The sequence below is a fragment of the Etheostoma spectabile genome, chromosome 4 (assembly GCF_008692095.1).
Source record: "Etheostoma spectabile isolate EspeVRDwgs_2016 chromosome 4, UIUC_Espe_1.0, whole genome shotgun sequence".
NCBI classification, from domain to species: Eukaryota; Metazoa; Chordata; class Actinopteri; order Perciformes; family Percidae; genus Etheostoma; species Etheostoma spectabile.
Window position 1 is genome coordinate 10045321 of NC_045736.1, and position 20103 is coordinate 10065423.

At 40.4% G+C, this 20103-nt stretch overlaps 1 protein-coding gene across 2 annotated transcripts; it reads right to left on the reverse strand.

Moving 5' to 3' along the window:
* Positions 1 to 912: 912 nt before the first annotated feature.
* LOC116687594 (proto-oncogene tyrosine-protein kinase Src) lies at positions 913 to 20103 on the reverse strand (the record flags this gene model as incomplete). 2 transcript variants are annotated; one of them, XM_032513092.1, is given in 13 exon segments in its annotated part: positions 913 to 3855; positions 4375 to 4506; positions 4625 to 4778; positions 4867 to 4943; positions 5268 to 5447; positions 5848 to 6003; positions 6102 to 6251; positions 8320 to 8423; positions 8681 to 8779; positions 9879 to 9896; positions 10853 to 10952; positions 12087 to 12368; positions 19594 to 20103. In XM_032513092.1, coding segments are annotated over 12 exon segments (1653 nt in total). In that variant the 3' UTR covers positions 913 to 3646.

Sequence of the window (20103 nt, forward strand, 5' to 3'; positions counted from 1 at the left end):
CTGCCCTCATGTGGACAAAAACACCTAAGCTGTTGGGAGGGAAGCAGGGGTAGACTGTCACGACCAGAAGTAACCTGAACCAGACCCTCAACCTGCATGCAGTGGTGGATAAAGTACTCGCATCTTTTGCTTAAAAGGAAATGTAAGTATGGTTTCAACCTGGACACTATTTACCCATTTGTGTCTAAGTGACTAATGTGAACAATTTGTTCCAGTACTGAGCGAGAACGCTGTAACTGGCAGCCGTGAACGGGGTTGTAATGTAACCCTATACGGCAAATGTACATCGTCAATTTCCATCCACCAAAAGTGCTGTTTTTACCACTGACAGGCTCAGATTGTTATTAAAAGTGTCTCACTTAGAAATTACGGAATTGATCAAGTATATTTTTAATGCACTGTTGCTGTAAATAAAATATTATAGGAACAAACAGAAGAAATATACCATCAACTGTGTCCTAAAACGTATTTATATAGCAACTCAAATTGCTTTGTAATTAAAAAAATGTACGGACTTCTTTCCGCACTTACATTATAACTGCTACTTCAGCTTTTTTGTTTATTTTTTTAAATTTCTACTACCACTTCGACTGAAAAAAAAAAAAAAGTATATATATAGATTAATATATATAAAACATTTTCAGCAGCGAGCACATACATTTTCTCCAAAAATGTTGCCTTTTCTCGTTAAACTATTTAGTTCATGAAATTCTCCTAACTGTTTTTAAATGTCCCAGAAATTCTGCCATCGTGAGCTGATGACACTCACATCACATGCTCACTTCTCTTAACATTTGGATAATGGAGCAGCATAATCGTCACTTTCTCAGAAAGTCCCTATGTCATGCCCAAACAGCATGATATTCATAGGTCAAAGGATAGCACACACACCAGCACACACTCTTATCAAAACACATTTGAAATATAATTTATTGCACATTTAAAGATCAACATAAGGTGGCACAATACCCATTTCAATCCTGTAACATAATAAACAAACAAAAAAAGTCCTTACCAAATGCTCACACCTTCTGTTTTATGATCGTTGTTTTTGAATTTAGAACAAAATGGCCGTGAAGTTGCAGGAATGCCAGACTGAAGCTGCATAGATTCATTAAAAAACAAAACATATAAAAAACCAAAACCAAAAAAAACAGGACACTTCTTTAATATGGCACAGAAAATCCAATCAGACATTGGCATTACTCATACTTGTCCTGAGCCCATCAACTTCCACATTGTCCCAGTGCGTTACAACAAACAGGGGATTTCCAATTCTTAAAGAGGAAAGCACTGATAAGATGTTCTCGGAAATATATACTTTATGTCAATCCCAATTTTAAATTGTCTTTTTCAGAAAAAAGTCCAATAATAAAAAAAAGAAAACATCCCTTAAGCCCCATTTACAGTAGCGTCTTGAAATTAAAACATTTTGGGAGCAGGTGTGCGTGTGTAAAAACCTCAACATGGAGGTGCTTTTAAAGAAAAACAACTTACTATACAAAAAGAAAATTACATGATAGTCAAAGTCATTTGTTTAAGATTCTATTTACATCTTTGTCCACATTTTTCATCTCAAATCACAACACAAACTCCAATTTCATTGTGGTTTCAGGATCATCCACGTTATTGATTAAATTGGCCTTCAGGATTCCTTATAGCCGGATAATAATTTCATGGTTTAAGAGGGAATGGACCATTTCTTATTGCTGCATGGCTCATATTTTAATAACTGGTTTCATAGTATTTGTTGGCAGCAATCTATAGCTTTAAATCTACTGTTGCTGCATGGACTACGTCATAAACTAAACCACTGTGAAATGGGTGACACCCAACATAAATACCTGCCATTTGTGGCTTACATGATACAAAACCAACCCTAAAGAGCTACGGTATGTACAATATGACAGTGAAAACTGACAGCAGTGGGTAAGATACAATAAAAAAAGGAGGTTAATGGCACAAATGTTCAGAAGTCTGTTTATAGGATGATCCCCTCGCCTCACCTGAATCTTGAATAAAGTAAAAATACATGTTGATGTACAGTACAGCATAAATACAAACCCAGCCAAGGATCAAGAGAAGAACGGCACAAAAGCATGCTAACTGGTTTTAAAATCAACTCTTATAGTAAGTCATAAACACAGTTTTATTAGTTACCTGATCAGAGTTTAACAGCTTCATTAGGGCCGCCTGGTTGCATATTTCTATGGACAAAACAGCTGTTGAGTGTTTCTGAATCCTTCAGCAAACAGTACCAGGTTTATCTGTCCAGTTTACTCACCAACATGGCGTTTACTGGGGAAATGGAGCAGATTCTTATTGAAAGTTTGAGAACTAAAAACCCCCAAGTAAGCCCATCGACAATAAAACATTATATACATGGACAGCAGTAAAGAAGTGTGATTTGTTTGGCCCACACATTTACGTGGGCTTTTGTACTCAAGGATTTTCCATTTTGAGTGGAGGTGAATATTAAACAGTGATTGAACATATGATTGGTTTGGTAGCCATGAGCCTCTTAGTAGGTCACATGAATGTTTGATGAAAGTTTCCCCATTTATGTCTCTAAGGAAATGAGCTGACTACTATCAAAACGGGTTTTTAGTGCCACCATACCAGTGCTGATTATTTTAAATGCAACTTTCCAGTTAAATCAAGGTAACTTAAAACAACAAGCGTTCAAACACTACCTGCATCAAAGTCATTTTGAATGGTCGAGGTTGGATCCAGCTGGCCGCTGTGGCCATTCAGCGTATGTCAAGAAATACAGCTAGAAAAGAGAAGGAGGGTTAGACGAGAGAGAAAGGCCTCACGTTTTAATTGTTACAGTTACAGAACCTGCCTGTTGGCACTACCAGGATAGTGGTTCTAACAACCTTGCCTATTGATAATCAGAAAAGACTTTAAGAGAAATCAGGAACTTTTTTGTCTGCCACTGGAACAAAACCTTAAACCAAAAAAATGCATATTGTCAAAGTAAACATAAACAAAGAGGCAACGTAGAGTTCCAGAGCTGAGTTATTTGGAGACACTTTGAAGAAGCAGCACTTGAGAAAACAGGAGAGAGAGACCGCAAGTCAGACAGAAATAGAGAAAAAGAAGTGAGAGGCAGAAGGGAGATAAAGGACAATAAGAAAGACAGACTTTCCTTTGGCACTGAGCCACAGTGACAGTGCTCTGCTGTGGACGGAAAAGGTACCAGGCGAAGTATCCTCCCTTGACCTTCTCTCTTCTAGAGGAGGTCTATTCGTTTCTCCCTTCGCTCCGTCTGTAGATCCTGATTCCATTCCACCCACATCAGTCGCACCTCTCGTAAAACATTAATTCAGAGCCAGAGTCTGTCCACCAGGAGTTTTCTTTTACAGCCTTTAACTTCACTTCTGCAAGCAAACCTTCAGTAAACAGTGAGCGCATAAGAAGAGGTTCTTCAGGTTCTTCTGTAGCAGTTTCTTTATGGCACATGATGGGGCGTCTGCAGGTTTCTATCTCGGTTTTGCCTCCACAGAAGAATCTCAAGTTCCTCCCTGATGAGTTTCACAGGCTCAGATCCTCCCACAGGTGCTCCTCTGAGGTCGGTTAGTGCAGATCGTTCTGTGTTGTGGTTCTCCCCCCCGGGGTTCGGTTCGGTTCAGTGTATGTGGTTCTATAGGTTCTCCCCCGGCTGATACTGCGGTTCTGTGGAGGTGAAGTAGTCCTCTAGGAAACCCTGCAGGTACTCAAATGTTGGCCTCTCTTCTGGGTCCTTCCTCCAGCAGGAGAGCATGAGCTCGTGCAAAGAGCTGGGGCACTCTGCCGGGCAGGGCATCCTGTAGCCGCGCTCCACCTGGTCCAGCACCTCGCGGTTAACCATACCTGCCCAGGGAAACAGGAAGTTAGATTTAGGGAACAGACAGACCTTCTTCCTCAAAATAAAATCTCATTTTTAATAAAGTCAGGATAAATAATGAAATTATTTAAGCTCCAAAATATTTGTTGTTGCATTTTGATGGCATGATAACTTTCATTTGAATTCTTAAAATATTATATAAGTAATTATAAAGTTGTGTTTGTAGGGCTGCAACTAATGATTATCTTTATAATTGGTTAATCTGTGATGTTTGGTCTGTAAAATGAGTCACTAAAATAGTGAAAAATGACCATCACAATGTCCCAGAGTAGAAGATGACTTCCACAAATAGCTAGTTTTGTCCGAAACCCAAAGACATTCAGTTTACTATCACAAGCAGGAACAGCACAAAATCCTCACATTTGAGAAATAGGATCGAGGGAATACTTGCTTGCAAAATGTAGCGGGATTCTTGTTTAAGAACGTCTTGTTAAAGAAACACTTGTTTTAATGGGGAATTGCTAATATATTTTGTGAGTCTCTACCTGGATAGGGGACTCTGCCTTTAGTTGCCAGTTCTGTGAGCAGCACACCGAAGGACCAGACATCTGACTTGATGGTGAAACGACCGTACAGAGCTGCCTCTGGTGCCGTCCATTTGATTGGGAATTTAGCTCCTAAACAACCATGGGAAATGAAAGAAAACAGTTACGTATGTGTAAAATGTTGTAGTTCCAACATCATGTCTGTTTGTGTTTATGTTAATACAAATGGAAAGAGGAGGTGTGGACTCACCCTGTCTGGCAGTGTACTCGTTGTCTTCAATGAGTCTTGCCAGGCCAAAGTCAGCCACTTTACACACCAGGTTGTCTCCCACCAGGATGTTGGCTGCACGCAGGTCTCTGTGGACGTAGTTCATCCTCTCCACGTAGGCCATGCCTGCTGCAATCTGGATGAAGTATTGGAGAGAGGACCGGGATTTTATTATAGATACAAATGTGTAGTTTTCATCATGGCTTAACTGAAAGTTATTTTACCTGAGAAGACATGTCTACTAGTTGAGGCAGACGAAGCATCTTCCCTGCTTCCCCTTTAAGGAAGTCCAGTAAGCTGCCTGTGTGTGCAAGTTATAAAATGTTTAGACAAACTACAGTGTAGATTACATCACATTACATTACATGTCATCTAGCTGACACTTTTATTTGAGTGACTTCCAATTAAGCACTTTCAACGATGAGCCAAACTACATAGAGTCACGTGCTAAAGACAATGGATGAAATAGATAATAACCAAATGAACTAGTTTATTTATTTTTTATATCTAATTTTGAGAAATAGAAACCTGCCAGCTTTCAGTAGTTTGAACTGTGACTGTAAACAATACGCTACAGTAGCATTTGAATTTCAGTACCACAAAAAGTACTGAAGTCCTGTATTACCTTGGCTCATATATTCTGTCACAATGTAGATGGGCTCCTCAGACACAACTGCATACAGCTGGACCAGCTTCTCATGCCTCAACTTCTTCATGACCTGTGCTTCCTGAAGAAAGGCCTCTGGAGACATGGTGCCAGGCTTCAGGGTCTTAATGGCTACACGTGTTGTACCATTCCATGTGCCTGTCAGAAAATACAGAAAAAAGAACACTGTTGCATTACTTATTTGACAAAGTGCTAGATCTCCTCATATAGTGTAGACTAAAAGGAGCAGTTACCATTTTGGGAAATAAGCGTATTTGCTTTCTTGCTGGGAATTAGATAAGAAGATCGATACCACTCTTCCATATCAGACTGGTATTAATCTTCTCATCTCACTCTGCAAGGAAGCATATTTCCCAAAACTTCAAAGTACTCTTTTAATGAGAAATCAATTAGCTATAATAGCTTTTACTAGTTTTTTACCTCGTCATCACACTTGATGAGCAATTGATCCTCATATTTTGTATATTCAATGTTCTCTGCCATGGCGTGAGAGGAAATCAATCAATTCCACTGAAAAGCTGTAGTGCATAGTTCTTACCCATCCAGACCTCTCCAAAGCAGCCCTGTCCCAGTTTAAGGTCGAGGCGAAGGGACTCTCTGGGAATCTCCCAGGCGTCCCTGGCCAGTCCCTGGGTCTGAGGTTTGGACACAGGACACACGTCTGATAGAGCGTGGCACAGCCCATCAGAGTGCTCTGAAAGAGGCAAAAGAAGAGAGAGTGGACGGGCATGTTGGGGGCAACAGAGTTGTAGGAGGTTACCCATCAGAGAGCAGATGTGTCCGTGTACTCACTGCGGTAGTGGAAGACTAACTGCTGTAGGCTTGTGAACTGGGTGCGGGAGGTGATGTAGAAACCTCCGCTATCCAGCTTCCTGATCTTGTAATGTTTAACATTCAGGCCTTTGGTGTTATCATAATCCAGCACTGACAGGCAATATGCTCCTGTGAACAAGACAAAACAAAACAACAGACAGAGACAGGTTAGAACAATAAAGCCAGGCATATGTGGGCCATCTGACAGCTGCTCTGTGGAGTTTCCTATCAGCTGTGCTGGGCCAGTCCCTTATGGCTGCTTTTTATGGCCCCTGGAAATTCAACTAAGCTTTTCTATCCTTGTCCAGTCTATATGGTCATAGTCTCTGGAATTCTGCCCCCCCCCCCGAACTAAGGTCTACTACAACAGTGTCTTCTTTTAAAAGCAGACTAAAAACATAAAAACGTTGTGTATTTCACAAGCTTTTAGTTAGGTCTGAAGTGTGCGGTTAACAAGAACTTTTGTTTTACAATCAGTATTACTATTCCCTTTTTTATAATAATACAAACCCCAATTCCAATGAAGTTGGGGCGTTGTGTAAAATGTAAATAAAAACAGAATACCATGATTTGAAAGTCCTTTTCAATCTATATTCAATTGAATAAAGACAAGATATATTTAATGTTAAAACTGATAAACTTTGTTGTTTTTTATGCAAACTTTCCCTCATTTTGAATTTGATGCATGCAACAAGTTGAAAAAAGCTGGGACAGGGGCATGTTTACCACTGTGTTACATCACCTTTTTTTAAACAACACTAAATAAGCACTAACTGAGAACACGGATTACAGAGTTGAGTTTTAACTTGTAGATGTAGAGACAAACTGTGTTCACTGATTTGCAAATCCTTGTCCTCTGTTTTTATTTATTTTAGTTTTACAAAATGTCCCAACTTCATTGGAATTGGGGTTTGTAATTATTATAATAATTCATTACAATCTTATTCCTTTTTTTGTAATACATTCTTATATGTTCTTAAGTTATATGTTTTTGTCAGGTGTTATCTTTGCCTATTCATTTATGTTTTGCTGTTTATTTTAAAGTCTTAGTCTACGGCTGTATGAAATGTGCTGTATACTGTAAATAAACTTGACCATGATCCATTAGTACGTAAAATTTGATCTTACTGAGTATAGCAGTGATAATTATTGACTTGATTTGTACAGCCATTTTTCAGAAAATGACATTTACAAATAAGAAATAACTCTTTCCTGAGGATTTTGTGCAGAATATAACGCCTCCACACAAAAACTACAAGACTTAACCAATTGTTGGAACACATCCACCACTAACAAAAGCTGAGATGGTTTTTCCCTTCCCTTTGATTACGGATTTGAAGTGGGTTAATGACATTATTAGTCTGACATGATTTACATTTTGGTCAACATACTGTATGAACCATCTGTGTCCCACTATGAGCCTCAGGCCCCGTTCAGACCTGGTTTTAACATCCGTCCTGACTGATCTATACAAATTGACAGCTTTAAGAACTGCTGTGAAGGAATCCAGGATGCATTAAGAACACAATAAGATGCTTCAAACCACAGAGATTCAGTTAGAAGCCACAGAAGTACTGATAGCTAAACACACAGAGACTTTTAAAGACGCCTTTCTGCCATGCACAAGTCACATGTCACATCAAATACAGAACACACCCAGAGGCCAACACACCTCCTGTCAGAGCTCATACTACTTTCACTGATCCTCCCCCTTTCTTACAAGTCTCCTCCTTCTTCATGCCTTCATGCTCGGCTCTCTAAGTGTGTGTATGTTGGCAGAACAGAGACTTTTAGCCAGGGGGAAATACAGCACCCTCCTAGGTTGACCTACTTCTAGCAGTGATTCACCCCTATCCATTCACAAGACACACTCCATTCTTTTCCCTTCTCCCCCACTTCCTCCAAAACAACCCCCTAAAGAGCCAACTGACGTCACAAGGACTAGCTCTGACTGTAGAGTTTTACAGAACGATGGAAAACAAAGATATAGAGCCATGGGCATGCGTGAAAGTTAACAAATGACTTAATTACAAGGTTCTGTCTCTTTTAAATTGTTTTTTTTCCCATAAATATTTCTTAAAGTTGCAGTGGAAAAAGAGATTTAGTACATCATTATTAGCAGACATGGAGAAACGCAGAAGACCCAATTGAACCATCTTGATAATTCCTGTAGCCTCTGCAGTGTCTGCTCTCTCACCTTTAGTGGTCTCGCTCTCCCTCACCAAGAAGGTTCCTCGCCTGTTCTGCAAGTTCAAAAGGAGCCTCTCGGAGTCGCGCCGAGTGATCTTCCCAAAATACCACCTGCCAAAGTGGGCCACAGAGAACAAGATCAGAGAGAAGCTACTACTGAGCGCCTAGAGCAGGCAGGCAGAAATAGGTTTTGACTGGAAATCCAGAAGACTGTACTGCATGGTATATTAGAATATATGTTGTCTATACTCTGCATTATTAGGGTACAGCATAGAGAATAAAGCTACATTCAGGCTTCGCACTAAGAAGAAATGTCATATCTGTGGGAAAAGAAACTGCAAGAGTGAAACAAGGGAAGAATAATGTACTCTTCTGCTTGGATGGAGTCGGACGGAGCCACATAGTTGCTGGGGATATAACCACTCTCTCCTGTCGTCAGGGAGCGAGCGAGCCACCAGTCCCCTTCTCTGTGACAGAGAGAGAAAGAGACAGAGAACGAGGGAAAGTGAGTCGACCATAAACAGAAAACTGACCGAGACAACCATAACATTTCTTGGTTTAGTGATCTTTTAGTTTATTCCCAATTAAGAGACACAATATTTTTAGGACACTTAAACAGAATAAGAATATTATTAGTCTGTATTTTTCGTATTGTCAACAACTGCCATAAAAAGACCAAAACCTACAATGCAACCTGGCTGTGGCTCTCAGCTCCAAACCTGTTGCTTCCAACTGGAGATGTAAATGTTAAACTGGAGTACATTATGCAATTGTAAGGGACTACTTTCAGCTGCGGTTGAAGACACATCAAGGAAGGTGTACGTGGAATTGACTTAAAATAAAATACAGTGCCAACATTCATCATAATGCAGGAACATATCAACCAGTGCGAAAGTTTGGCTCACTGGTGTGTTTTTAGTAGTTTTATGACAAGAAATTGAGGTATATGGCACTGGAACAGAGAAATAAGCAAAATCAGGCTTTGGCTTCACAGACAATACTTAACTGGGTAAATGTATTGTTGGTTCTGGTCTTTCATGGGATATGTTGCCAATTAGACAAATATAGAATATCACCAGACTAATACATTTAAATATTACAGTATCTGCAGCACAGGATGATTGAGATTGTGTCCTCAGATTAGGCCTTAGTGAGAATGTCTACTGCTGATACAAGTTGAAACTTCCATTGTTTGACTGACGACCAATACGTTCTTTACAAAGCAAAGAGAAAATCCTAAAGATTGAGTTAAAAAAAATACACAACTCATCCCGAAGTGAGAAAAAGAAAAACACATTGTTAAATGAGGAAATAGACAGACAAATGCAACCTTTTGTCCCACTCGGAGTCCCTCATTTTACATTTTAAAATGTTATATGTTGCTATATATAAAAGTGGTGTACAATATGTTACCTACCAAGCAAGTTAGAGCACCAAATTGCTTCACAATTTACTAATTCATTGCAGTTACGCTTTGATCTTGAACAGACAAATCTGCGCGGCAGCCAAGGGACAGTGAACAAAAGGTTGTGTGAGATTGTTTTTATTGCATTAAGTATTACTGACCTGAAGCTGTACTTTTTCCTAGGAGAAACCATGAAGCATGATAGAGAAAGAGAGAGGGAGAGATAACAGACACAGCAGACACATCAAAACACAGCAAGGAGACACAGCAAAGGCAAGCAGCACAGCACAGACAGATAGCAGAGGAGCCGATGTGCTGTGGGACTACACAGTGGGGTTACACAAGCTGCAGTTTTTAAAGTTTAAAGTTCCATTTTCAATTTCAGTGCAGTATTCAACATTTTTAATAATTCCACAGGAGAGGAATGGATAAATATTTCCCCCATTTACTATCCATGAAAGATCCCATCCTCATGTGGTATTTCTGAATTGACAGTCCCCAGTGCAGTATTTGCATTAAAAATAATTATAAAAAATCCCATGCACCAAATACTGTTTTGTAATGTAGATAATGGAACTGTAACATTAATCTATTTTCAGCCCTACTATGTAGTGCCAGATTATAGATAAAGATTAGCAGATCAGACTCATGACAGGAAGTTATGGAAAGAGCTCACAGGAAAAGAAGAACACCTGTGTAGAAATCATGCTACAGATACTTTAAATTCACATCATATTTCACTTACTACTACTAAAATCTACTTTCAATCTAAATCACACCACAGTGCGGACAAACTTCAACATGTGCTGATGTCCAACAGTGAAACATGTGGTGTGGGTGTTATCTGTGTGGAGGAAAGATATGTAGAGTATGACTGGCTCTTTATAAAGAAGATAAGGATGAAGACAGTTGCCCGAGAGGAACAGAATGCATTAGTAAAGTACCGTTCTGCTCCATTTTAGTCAACAGATGGAGAGGATCAAACTTGGCTGTCTGGATCACTCCACAGTTACCAGCTCTGACTGTGTTCATTCATTTACACATTTGTCACCTCATGTGCGACTACAAATCTTTTCATTTATCTTTCTGAGAAGTTGTGGCATCAGAGAGAGAGAGAGAAGCAGTTGATTCTTACGTGTTATTGACAATCTGCAGCCTGTCGCCTTTCCTAAAGGTCAAATCCGACGCTGTCCGTGACTCATAGTCATACAGCGCCACAAATGTAGTGACACCTCCTGCAAGAAACCACACACAGAAATACAGATTTAGGGAACAATGTAATTAAAGACAATGGTACTTCCCATTAAGATCAGAGTCTATTCACACTCGCTTCCATAATCTAACTTCAATAAAACAGGACTAGCCCTAGATGATAATGTGCTCTATCCACTGTAAAGCTATAAATCTTCAGTATATTTTGCCTCTGCTCCATATCCTTATAAAACAATTTACAAAGGCATAATGAGAAATATTGATATTCAGACTGCTTGTGGCTGATCATCCGTGAAGGACAAAGCCATCATATCATCATATCGACTGGCTTTCCATTTTATGTAGAAGCTTTCTACCCCTTCCTTTAAATGAACCAGTGATCTAAAGCTGGGGGCTCTCCAGTCAATCATTGATTGGCTCATTAGACGCACAGGAGGAGGCAGCCAGCAGATACACCAGCACCCCTACACTCGATGGAGTAACATTAACTGAACCATCTGGCCAGTCTAGACACATTACAGTTTAATGTCAAGTCAAATCTGGACAGTGTGGCACGACGGGCTTCAAAGTCAAAGAGAAGGTTTCAAATGTCTTTGACAGCCAATGGTGGGAAAGGGAAAATATATTAATGTTGACATATGACTTACTGTTAATCAGTTCTTACATATTTTTTCAGGACCTTTTTGTGATCGCAACCAACAGACAATCCTGGAAGTTGCTGTACCTGGCCAAAAGATTGGCTGGCACATATACTACTGAAAAAAACTTCCACATGTTGTTTAAACATTTCTAGTTTGTATGAATTAAAAAAAATTAGACATGCAATTGTTTAACTTAAGAGGTGCTGGTAGGCAGATTTTGTTATATTTGGACCAAGTCAGGCTAGCTGTTCCCCTGTTTCCAGTCTTTACGCCAATTGAATTTATTGTCGTGACAGTGGTATCGATCTTCTCATCAAAGTCTTGGCAAGAGAGTGAATAACCATTTTCCTTAACATTTTTTTACTGCTTTACAATTAGTTTGGGGCACCTAAAAATATAAAATTCAAGAATAAAATCTTATTTGGTAGCATTTGTTATTTGACTGAAGCATTTTCTGTAATAAGTAACATTTTGCAATATTTGCAGACCTAGCCCTTATCTCAAAGTGTCGCCTACCTGAGAGAGGTCCTCTCTGAGGCGAGGTGATGGTGCCTGTGTGGTCCACCCCTCCAAAGAGAGCCAGCTCAGGAGTGTTTGTGGGGGCGAGCTGGTGTTGTCCTTGATGCCCCCGCCTGCCCGTCCCAACGGCAGGGCTCCTGTTGGGGGTTTGGGTCTGCTGGGCAGGTCCCAGGTGGTGGAAGTGGCCGCTGTCTGAGCCTGTGCCGATGGTTCCGTCCAGGCTCATGGAGCGTTGGCCCGGCTCCTTGGGCTTGCTCTTGCCCGCCCCCATGTGCAGACCTGGGAAGAGAGCCAATGATGAGTAAGGATGCAGCACTTTAAGTTCCAAGAGATAGAAAAAAGGTATCCTCTGGGTTGTCATCGCTATCAAATCCCAAATAGGACTGAAATGATTAAACAAGTAGCCTAATGACAGAAAAATAACCGCAACTATTTTAATAATAATTTAATTGATTAAACAATCAAATAACCATTAGGGAAAACCATCATTCTATGGTTTCAGTATCTTCAAAACTCCAATTCATTCAGTTTCAGTTTCTATTGATTCACCTTTCTCAAACTAAAATTCCTCTCAGCAGTGTGTGCTGTGAGCGTCACATTCATCTTTGCTCACCAAAGAGTTTTCCTGGAGCTGCTCCAGGTTCAGTTAGAACCGTTTAATGCAAATACGCTGAGAACAGGACACCTTGAAACAGCCAACACAAATACATTCAAGGGCATCCCTATCTGTTGATTTAATTTGTTCTGAATCAATAAGCAAACAAATAAAGGAGCAGTGGCTGTAATGGAAGAGAGTGCGAACACTGGTGAGTTGACAAGGAGGTTTCACCTCCTACAGGTAATTACAACGCAGCTACTCCTTCCATCCTGGTGCAGAACACATCTATTATGGTCTGATAAATGCAACAAGAGTGCGCTGTCATCATGAGTGCAGACAAAGACAAACATGCTCAGACAGTCAAGTACACCCACAGAAAGTTGGAGTGCCGTGTTCACACACCAAGTCCACCCCTTGAGGGAGTGCAGAGTGACTCACTGTGAGACCGGCTATTTAAGGCCGGCTGAAACAGACACAGTCATACACACATGAAACAGCCTTGTTCCTTTGTGAATAGAGGCACTCTCAGTTCCAGACAAAGTGTATGCACCGCACATGCGTGTGTCTGTGCAGTTGTTCCTTGGGAAACGAGGCTCTATCGCACACTAACACCCAGCCACGGTTGCGTCTCACATCCTTTTTCTAACAAATGCATGTATCCGTGTGAGTGTTCCCTGCACAGTTGTGGGAGTGTGATAGACAAGACAAGGAAGGTTATTAACAGACAAGGAGGAAGGAACTGGAAGTGGAAGTGGCTGTAAAAAGAACATGTAGGTGGTTGTTGTGTACTGCATGGACAGCTGAGGCTTAGTGGGTGTTATAAGTGTAATGTGCAAGCCTAACATAATTACACAGGTATGGGAAAATTCAAACTTATGGAAGGATCTTACTGTGGAGATGTGTGGGCGCATAAGCTGCTGACAATGTGCACAAGCGTGAGTGATTTCAAGCATGGTCATGCAAGCTTTGATTCAACTCTTGCCAGGATGTAATCTGGCGCACTAGGGGGTAAACATATCCCATGGTGCAACACTGAGTCACACAGAGATAGCCCCATAGGACTGAAGGAGAGGTGGACAGGACTTTATGAACTGTGTGAAGAATAAACCGCTTGATTTAGCCAACTACTATGGATCGCAGTAATGGACTTTGGGTGCTGCTGCTGATGCCTCAAACGTCAGCTCACTGAGGATGCAGACGTTTAAAGGACAAAACATAAGCTGAATGGGCAGACAGGACTGCAACTGATCACAGCCTTAGATTTCAAAGAATAATGAAGGCACTTATGTAACAGATATAATTAGCAGTCCACGTAGTAAATATGCTTGAATCGACGCAAAAGCTACTCATTGTCTTAAAAGATCCAGCGCTACTTAAAAGGTAATTGGTGATCTCAAAGAGAGTCCCTTTGATTAGATGCAACAGGCTTAAAAAGTCTTTTTTTCCACCAGTTTATCCTGTTGCTAAACCAAAAATCTGTATGCTGCCAATTAAGATCTGGATCTGAGGATATCATATCATGAAACAAGTTTCTTTGCCATGGCTGTTGATGTGTTTTCATATTTGTACTATACAGTATGTGTTATTGTCCTATGCTGTATGTATTTTTCTTTTTCTTTTTTAAGCGTAGCTGCTTTGGAACGCCAAAAGAATTACAGTGTAAACTGACCAAAAAGTTGGCTGCAACAACTTCACATGCTTGCCTGGTAGGCCGGGTGACTGAGACAGTAAACTGGTTTGTAATTAAGGATTTCGAGTTTATTGGTGCTGATTAACAAGGCTCAGCAGGTGGACTTGCCGCTACACCAGAAACAAATCTTAGAGATAATTTTTTAAACATCTATCTCAATTTCGATAGTTAGTTAAAATCGCTTCTATATCGGCTTAGAAAAAACCATCATCCCTTCAACTGCTGATATACGTTCCGATCGCCAATCTGTCCAAGCCTAAACTCCTGTCGCCAATGGTCTAAAGCTTGAGCACCTTAATACAGCGCAGCCCATAGAAGCACAATGCTTTAGGAGTGGAGTAAAATGAAATCATGAAATAGCAAAATATCATATAAGTTGGTTCTAAAAGTACATTTCTGATGTGGAGTTTTCTGTTTACGTAAAATAACCGAGATACTAGTGATATATCTGTGTCCAAATTGATGGTATACTGCAATGTTAAAGTATGCAGTGAGTGCTCCATATTATTAATAAAGGCAGTATACACAAAGTTAAATGTACTGCAGTATGCACTGCGTACTAATGTAAACAACAAAGCTTGCACTGTAGCTGACCCTGACATCTTTTCCTAATATGGTGTCAGAGTGCCCTGCTATCAAGAAGTGCTAACATGTGACTACTTCCAATGATGTAAATGGAGAAGGAAATATGAAGAAGACATAAGCATACTGGACAAAAGCACCAACAAGTAGAAAATAAGATATTTAAAAGTCTTACAAAGATAAAAGAAGAGGATAAATAAAAAGACAGAAAAAGTTGTGAGGAACGGGAGATGAGGAGAGATTTTAGTGCCTTGTGAGCTTTTTCATTCAACAGGAGCACGGAGAATTGTGGGAAAACCAGATTGCACCACACTGCGCCGACTGCCAGCGACAGCAACAAGAACAGGCACCTGAGCAGTGGGTGGATGAGGTGTGGGGGGTGAAAGAAACGCTCTTTTTTCCCTTTTCCCAGGACAGAAATTAAAATCTTATTTCAAATGAAACTCTTATTGCCTTTCACCTGACTTTACAGGATTATTATTATTATTATTATTATTATTATTATTATTATTATTATTATTATTATTATTATTATTATTAAATGTTTATGTTAAAAGTGTTATTTCTAAGTAGGTTTTGTCTTACTTTAAAGCAGTATGAGCTGCACTTCTGGAATAAATTTGGTGTAAAAATAAAGTTATGGTTTGATAATGAAAAAACAGAACAATAAATCCATAGACATGCTGACTGTGTTAAAGTTGTGCCTGGTTGTGCTGAGGGAAAGGAGTTTTCGAAGGATTAGATATGCATCACGGCAAATAGAGGGTTCGTTCAAAAGCTGTTCTCTGAGGGGTATTTACCTCAGAACCATGATTGAGTTCAAGAGCGCTTCAATTTCTGCAGTGCATTTAACACTAACCTCTGTCTCTCAGTGTTGACCGAGTCTAACTAAATCTATTAAACTGTTTCTGTACGTGGACTGAATATTATATGGAAAGTGGAAAGAAGTAAAAGAAAGAGAGCTCACACGCAGGATGTAAGTTTGTGTAGATGTGTTCCAATATGCCCTGGGAAATGAAATAAATCCACACTGTCCTTTTAATATAACTCTTTCATTAAGGAGGTACACATTTTTACAAGTCTGTTAAAAACACACACACACACACACACACACACACACACACACACACACACACACACACCACCACACACACACACACACACACCCACACCACACACCACACACACACACACACACACACACACACACCCACACACACACACACACCCACACACCACCCACACCACACCACACACACACCACACACACACACACACCACACACACCACCACACCCACCACACACACACACACACGTCGGTGGTTGTTGATCATCTCTTGATGGTACCCCCAGATTTGCGAAAGTCTCGCAAGATGGTTAGACATAGACCTGGAATGGTTAAGGTTAGGATAGGTTGTCAGCATAGACCGTATTAATATTAACGGTCTATGGTTGTCAGGCAGCGAGTCTCACAAGAGTTTTGCCAAAATTAGGGCCATTTCCAAAATACACAGCACAACTACTGGATGGATTGCCATGCCATTTTGTACAGACATTCATGGTGACCTGGTGATAAATCTGACTGGTATTGGTGATCTCCTGACTTTTCCACAAGCGTCACCATGAGGTTGACAATTGTGGCTTTGACTGAAATTTCTTGACACATGGTCCCCACAGGATGAATTGTAATCACCTTGGTGATCACCTGCCTTCTCATCTAAGGCCATCATCAAGTCAAAATTTTAATTTGGCTGTAGATTCGTAGTCCATCTTTTTCATACTGTGCCCCACCACAGCTCAACAAGGAGCCATTGTTTAGGGATACAATGATACAATGAAGGAATTTGGTATGAAAATAACTAACTTTGAAAGATACTGACATGATTAAACTCAATCTGTAGCCTGATAGTGGCTTCAGATAAACTGAAGAATGCATTTGTGCACAGAACAAGGACTGTGGATTTTGTACATTGCAGTTGTGTCAAGAAGGAATTTCTTAAGGACCAGTATGGACAGGAGCGACTCCAGTTGAGATTAAGGTTAGAGTGTTGTATTCAGAAATCTTTTACATCTTTGATGATCTACAGTTATATACTATAATATTGTCCTGCAGGGAACAATGCCTTTACTCCAGGCCTTCCAATTATCTGCTCAATTATTTGTGGAAGAACGTAAATTGCTTGTTTCTAATTTCATTGTATAGGCCAATCTGAATGATCAATTAGCTTGGATGCTAAAGTTCCATACTATAAATGCAGTAATTTGGTGCAGAACATAGTGTTTCTAAGTGCTGCCTTTCAGTACAACTTGCATTTAATTTTGCACAGGTTTCAACTGCACAAAGACTTGAACTCTATCTCTTGTTTCCTCCGTCTAATCATGCACATTTGTAATTCTCCATCTGAAGCTGAGCACACAAGCTATCCATTTCTGTTCAAGTGCATTTGTCCATAACAAACTTCAGTGAGTCACAACAGGCGGTAACAGTTGCCACTGTGCTGCAGAGAGGGAAGGAGCTTGAGCCAGTGTTTCAGTCGAATGGGAAAATTACAGTTTGCCCTGGGGAGTAGCAGCAGGGGAGGGGGGAACAATGATGGTTCCTCAAGATCAAAACAAACGGAAATGAGCACATTAGCATCACTGTCCTATCCTGCTATATGTTGGATAATAACATGAAACAGTGCAGTCCACATACATAATACACAGAATGCCTATATATAGCCTGGGTAAGCGAGAGAGAGAGCGAGAGAGAGAGAACTGGCGGCAGTTGATTTAAAGAAGGCCCAAGAAAAGACAGTGCAGTCACATAACTATCAGGTCTTGTCCCATTTTAGTACTGTGGATGCCTTAATTAGATATTCCCAGTTTTCTTTTTCCCGAATCTATGCTGATTTTTGCAAAGCTGACCAGTTTGCAAAGTCTAAGCCTTGCTTTCTAGCTGTCCAATCTCATCTCCCTTCTTCCTCAGTGACAAACACAGGAGAAACAAAAAAGAAGAAGAGGAGAAGGAAGAGGGGGCATTGTGGCACACAGCTGATAAAAACCCACTTCCGTTTTCTGTCCATCTTTAACTGCAGGCTCTGGCTGAATGTGACGAATAGCTGCTACAGCTACAGCACACTCTATAAAGGAGGGCAAACGGTGGTAAAGAGGACGTAAAGGCTGTTTTTTTTTCACAGAGATGCCACAATTTTAGCAAATTATTAACTCTAATTCTTTTATTAGTGACAGACAGCTAATTTGCAAACAGCCTGCCTGTTGGGTAATATTTTGTTCCCTGTGTATGGACATATTCTTTTCATGTGTTCTGACAGAAACAAAAACACAAGAGAATGTTTGACATGTATAGCCAACTAGAGCTGCAACAATTAGGTTATTAATCAATTAGTCAACGTCAAATATTTAGCAACCACTTTGATCAATTACTCAATTAGTAACCAAAATGATATTTGTGCACTGAATTGTTGACCAGACAAAACAAGATAAATGAAGATTACCCTGGAGCTTTGGAAATATCTTTCAATGTTGGATAATGTTTATAGACCAGTCGATAATTTGAGAAAACACTTAATAGATTCATCAATATTCTAATAATATTTAGCCAAGACCAACATCAATCTCCTACTGCCCTGTGCAAGGGAACATGATGTATTTGACCCGCTATGTACTCTTTCAGCTAGTAAAACAATATTTGAGAGAAAGTCATTCAACAATCCAATTAGGTTTTCTAATGTTATTGCTCACTATGTATTTACCCTTGTGTTTATCAGGCATAGCATATTATTACAGTGTTAAAAATGCAATGTTGAGCTTTCCCATGATTCAAGAGTCATTTGTTTATAGGAAACCTGATTCCACTGTTTTGTGGAAATTGGCTGGGATATGTCTAAATCGCAATATCGACTGTAAAAAGATTAGCCACATAATTAAAATTCTATTTCCACGGGATTAAACACCAGTTGTCAGCAAAGCTGCTTTCAAAGAAACAAGGGGTGGGGTAGTGTAGCTGCCTACAGGAGAAGCAGCTGTCAAGATGACAACGTCTTTGCTATGGGAGGGAATAAAAAAAAAACAAAAAAAAAACATCAACAGTCCGTGTTTGCCAAACTGATCCACATTAGGCACGTGAACAGGGATTTGTGAATGGCAACAGGGATAAAAGGCGACAATACTGTTGTGGTAGTCTTCGCATAGCCTACAGCGCATATGCGGCCTGATGAATCAAAACAGGTGCTGTTACAGCTCCATTTTGAATTTCGATGGTTATTGGCTGGTATTTTCTGTGCGCAGTCGATTTACTGCGTTTTTCTTGTGCTTTTTTTTTTTTTTTTTGAGTCGGGAGAATGTCAGAAATATGACATGTGGACTACGGTGCGGATTTTGTCTTGGGGTGTAGTAAATCGTCAACAACGGAGACCTGGCACTGACTGAGTGGCACTGACCAAATGTGCGAGCAGCACTGACTGAATGGCCTGTGCAACAATGAAATACTAGTCAGTGTGAGAGGGGGGTGGTATCAGACACTGTGTGTAAAACATCAGTATGAGACATAAACAGCAACAACCCTGGATATAATCATGAAATAAAATCTCATTTTCTCGCATTAAAATGCCACACTCTCTAATTGACTCACCTTAGACGCGTCTAGAGATTCAGCCCAAAAATCAGAGACGCGCAGCGTGGAACCGTGTTAAATCCTTATGGCTGTCCTCATTAGAGAAATAATGGAAGCGGATGGCCAGTTGCTGTGGAAACCTCGGACCAGCCACGAATCCCATTTAGCGAATATCGGCAAAATCGCAGAAAAGGGAGGTCATGACGGGGACTGCCTTCGGGAGCAGAGGGCACAGCTGCGGTGGGCTGGACAAACACCGACTACGGTCTAGCTTGCTCCACTGGGAAGAGTCGACGTCGCGGTAAATTCATGTGAGGAAGCAGGAGTGGTGTGGTGTGGAGAAGACATGCCTCGTATGGGGTGGGAGGCACTGAATAGTGCATCGCTGACGAAACACGAGAGCGCAAATGTGATGAGCCTGGATTTTACGTTTTGTACGCAGTCAACGGCGGAGTCAAGAGAAGATTCACGTCTCGTTGCGTAACGCCGTGATAGTTAAATTCACCAAAGCGTTGGCGGCCACGACAC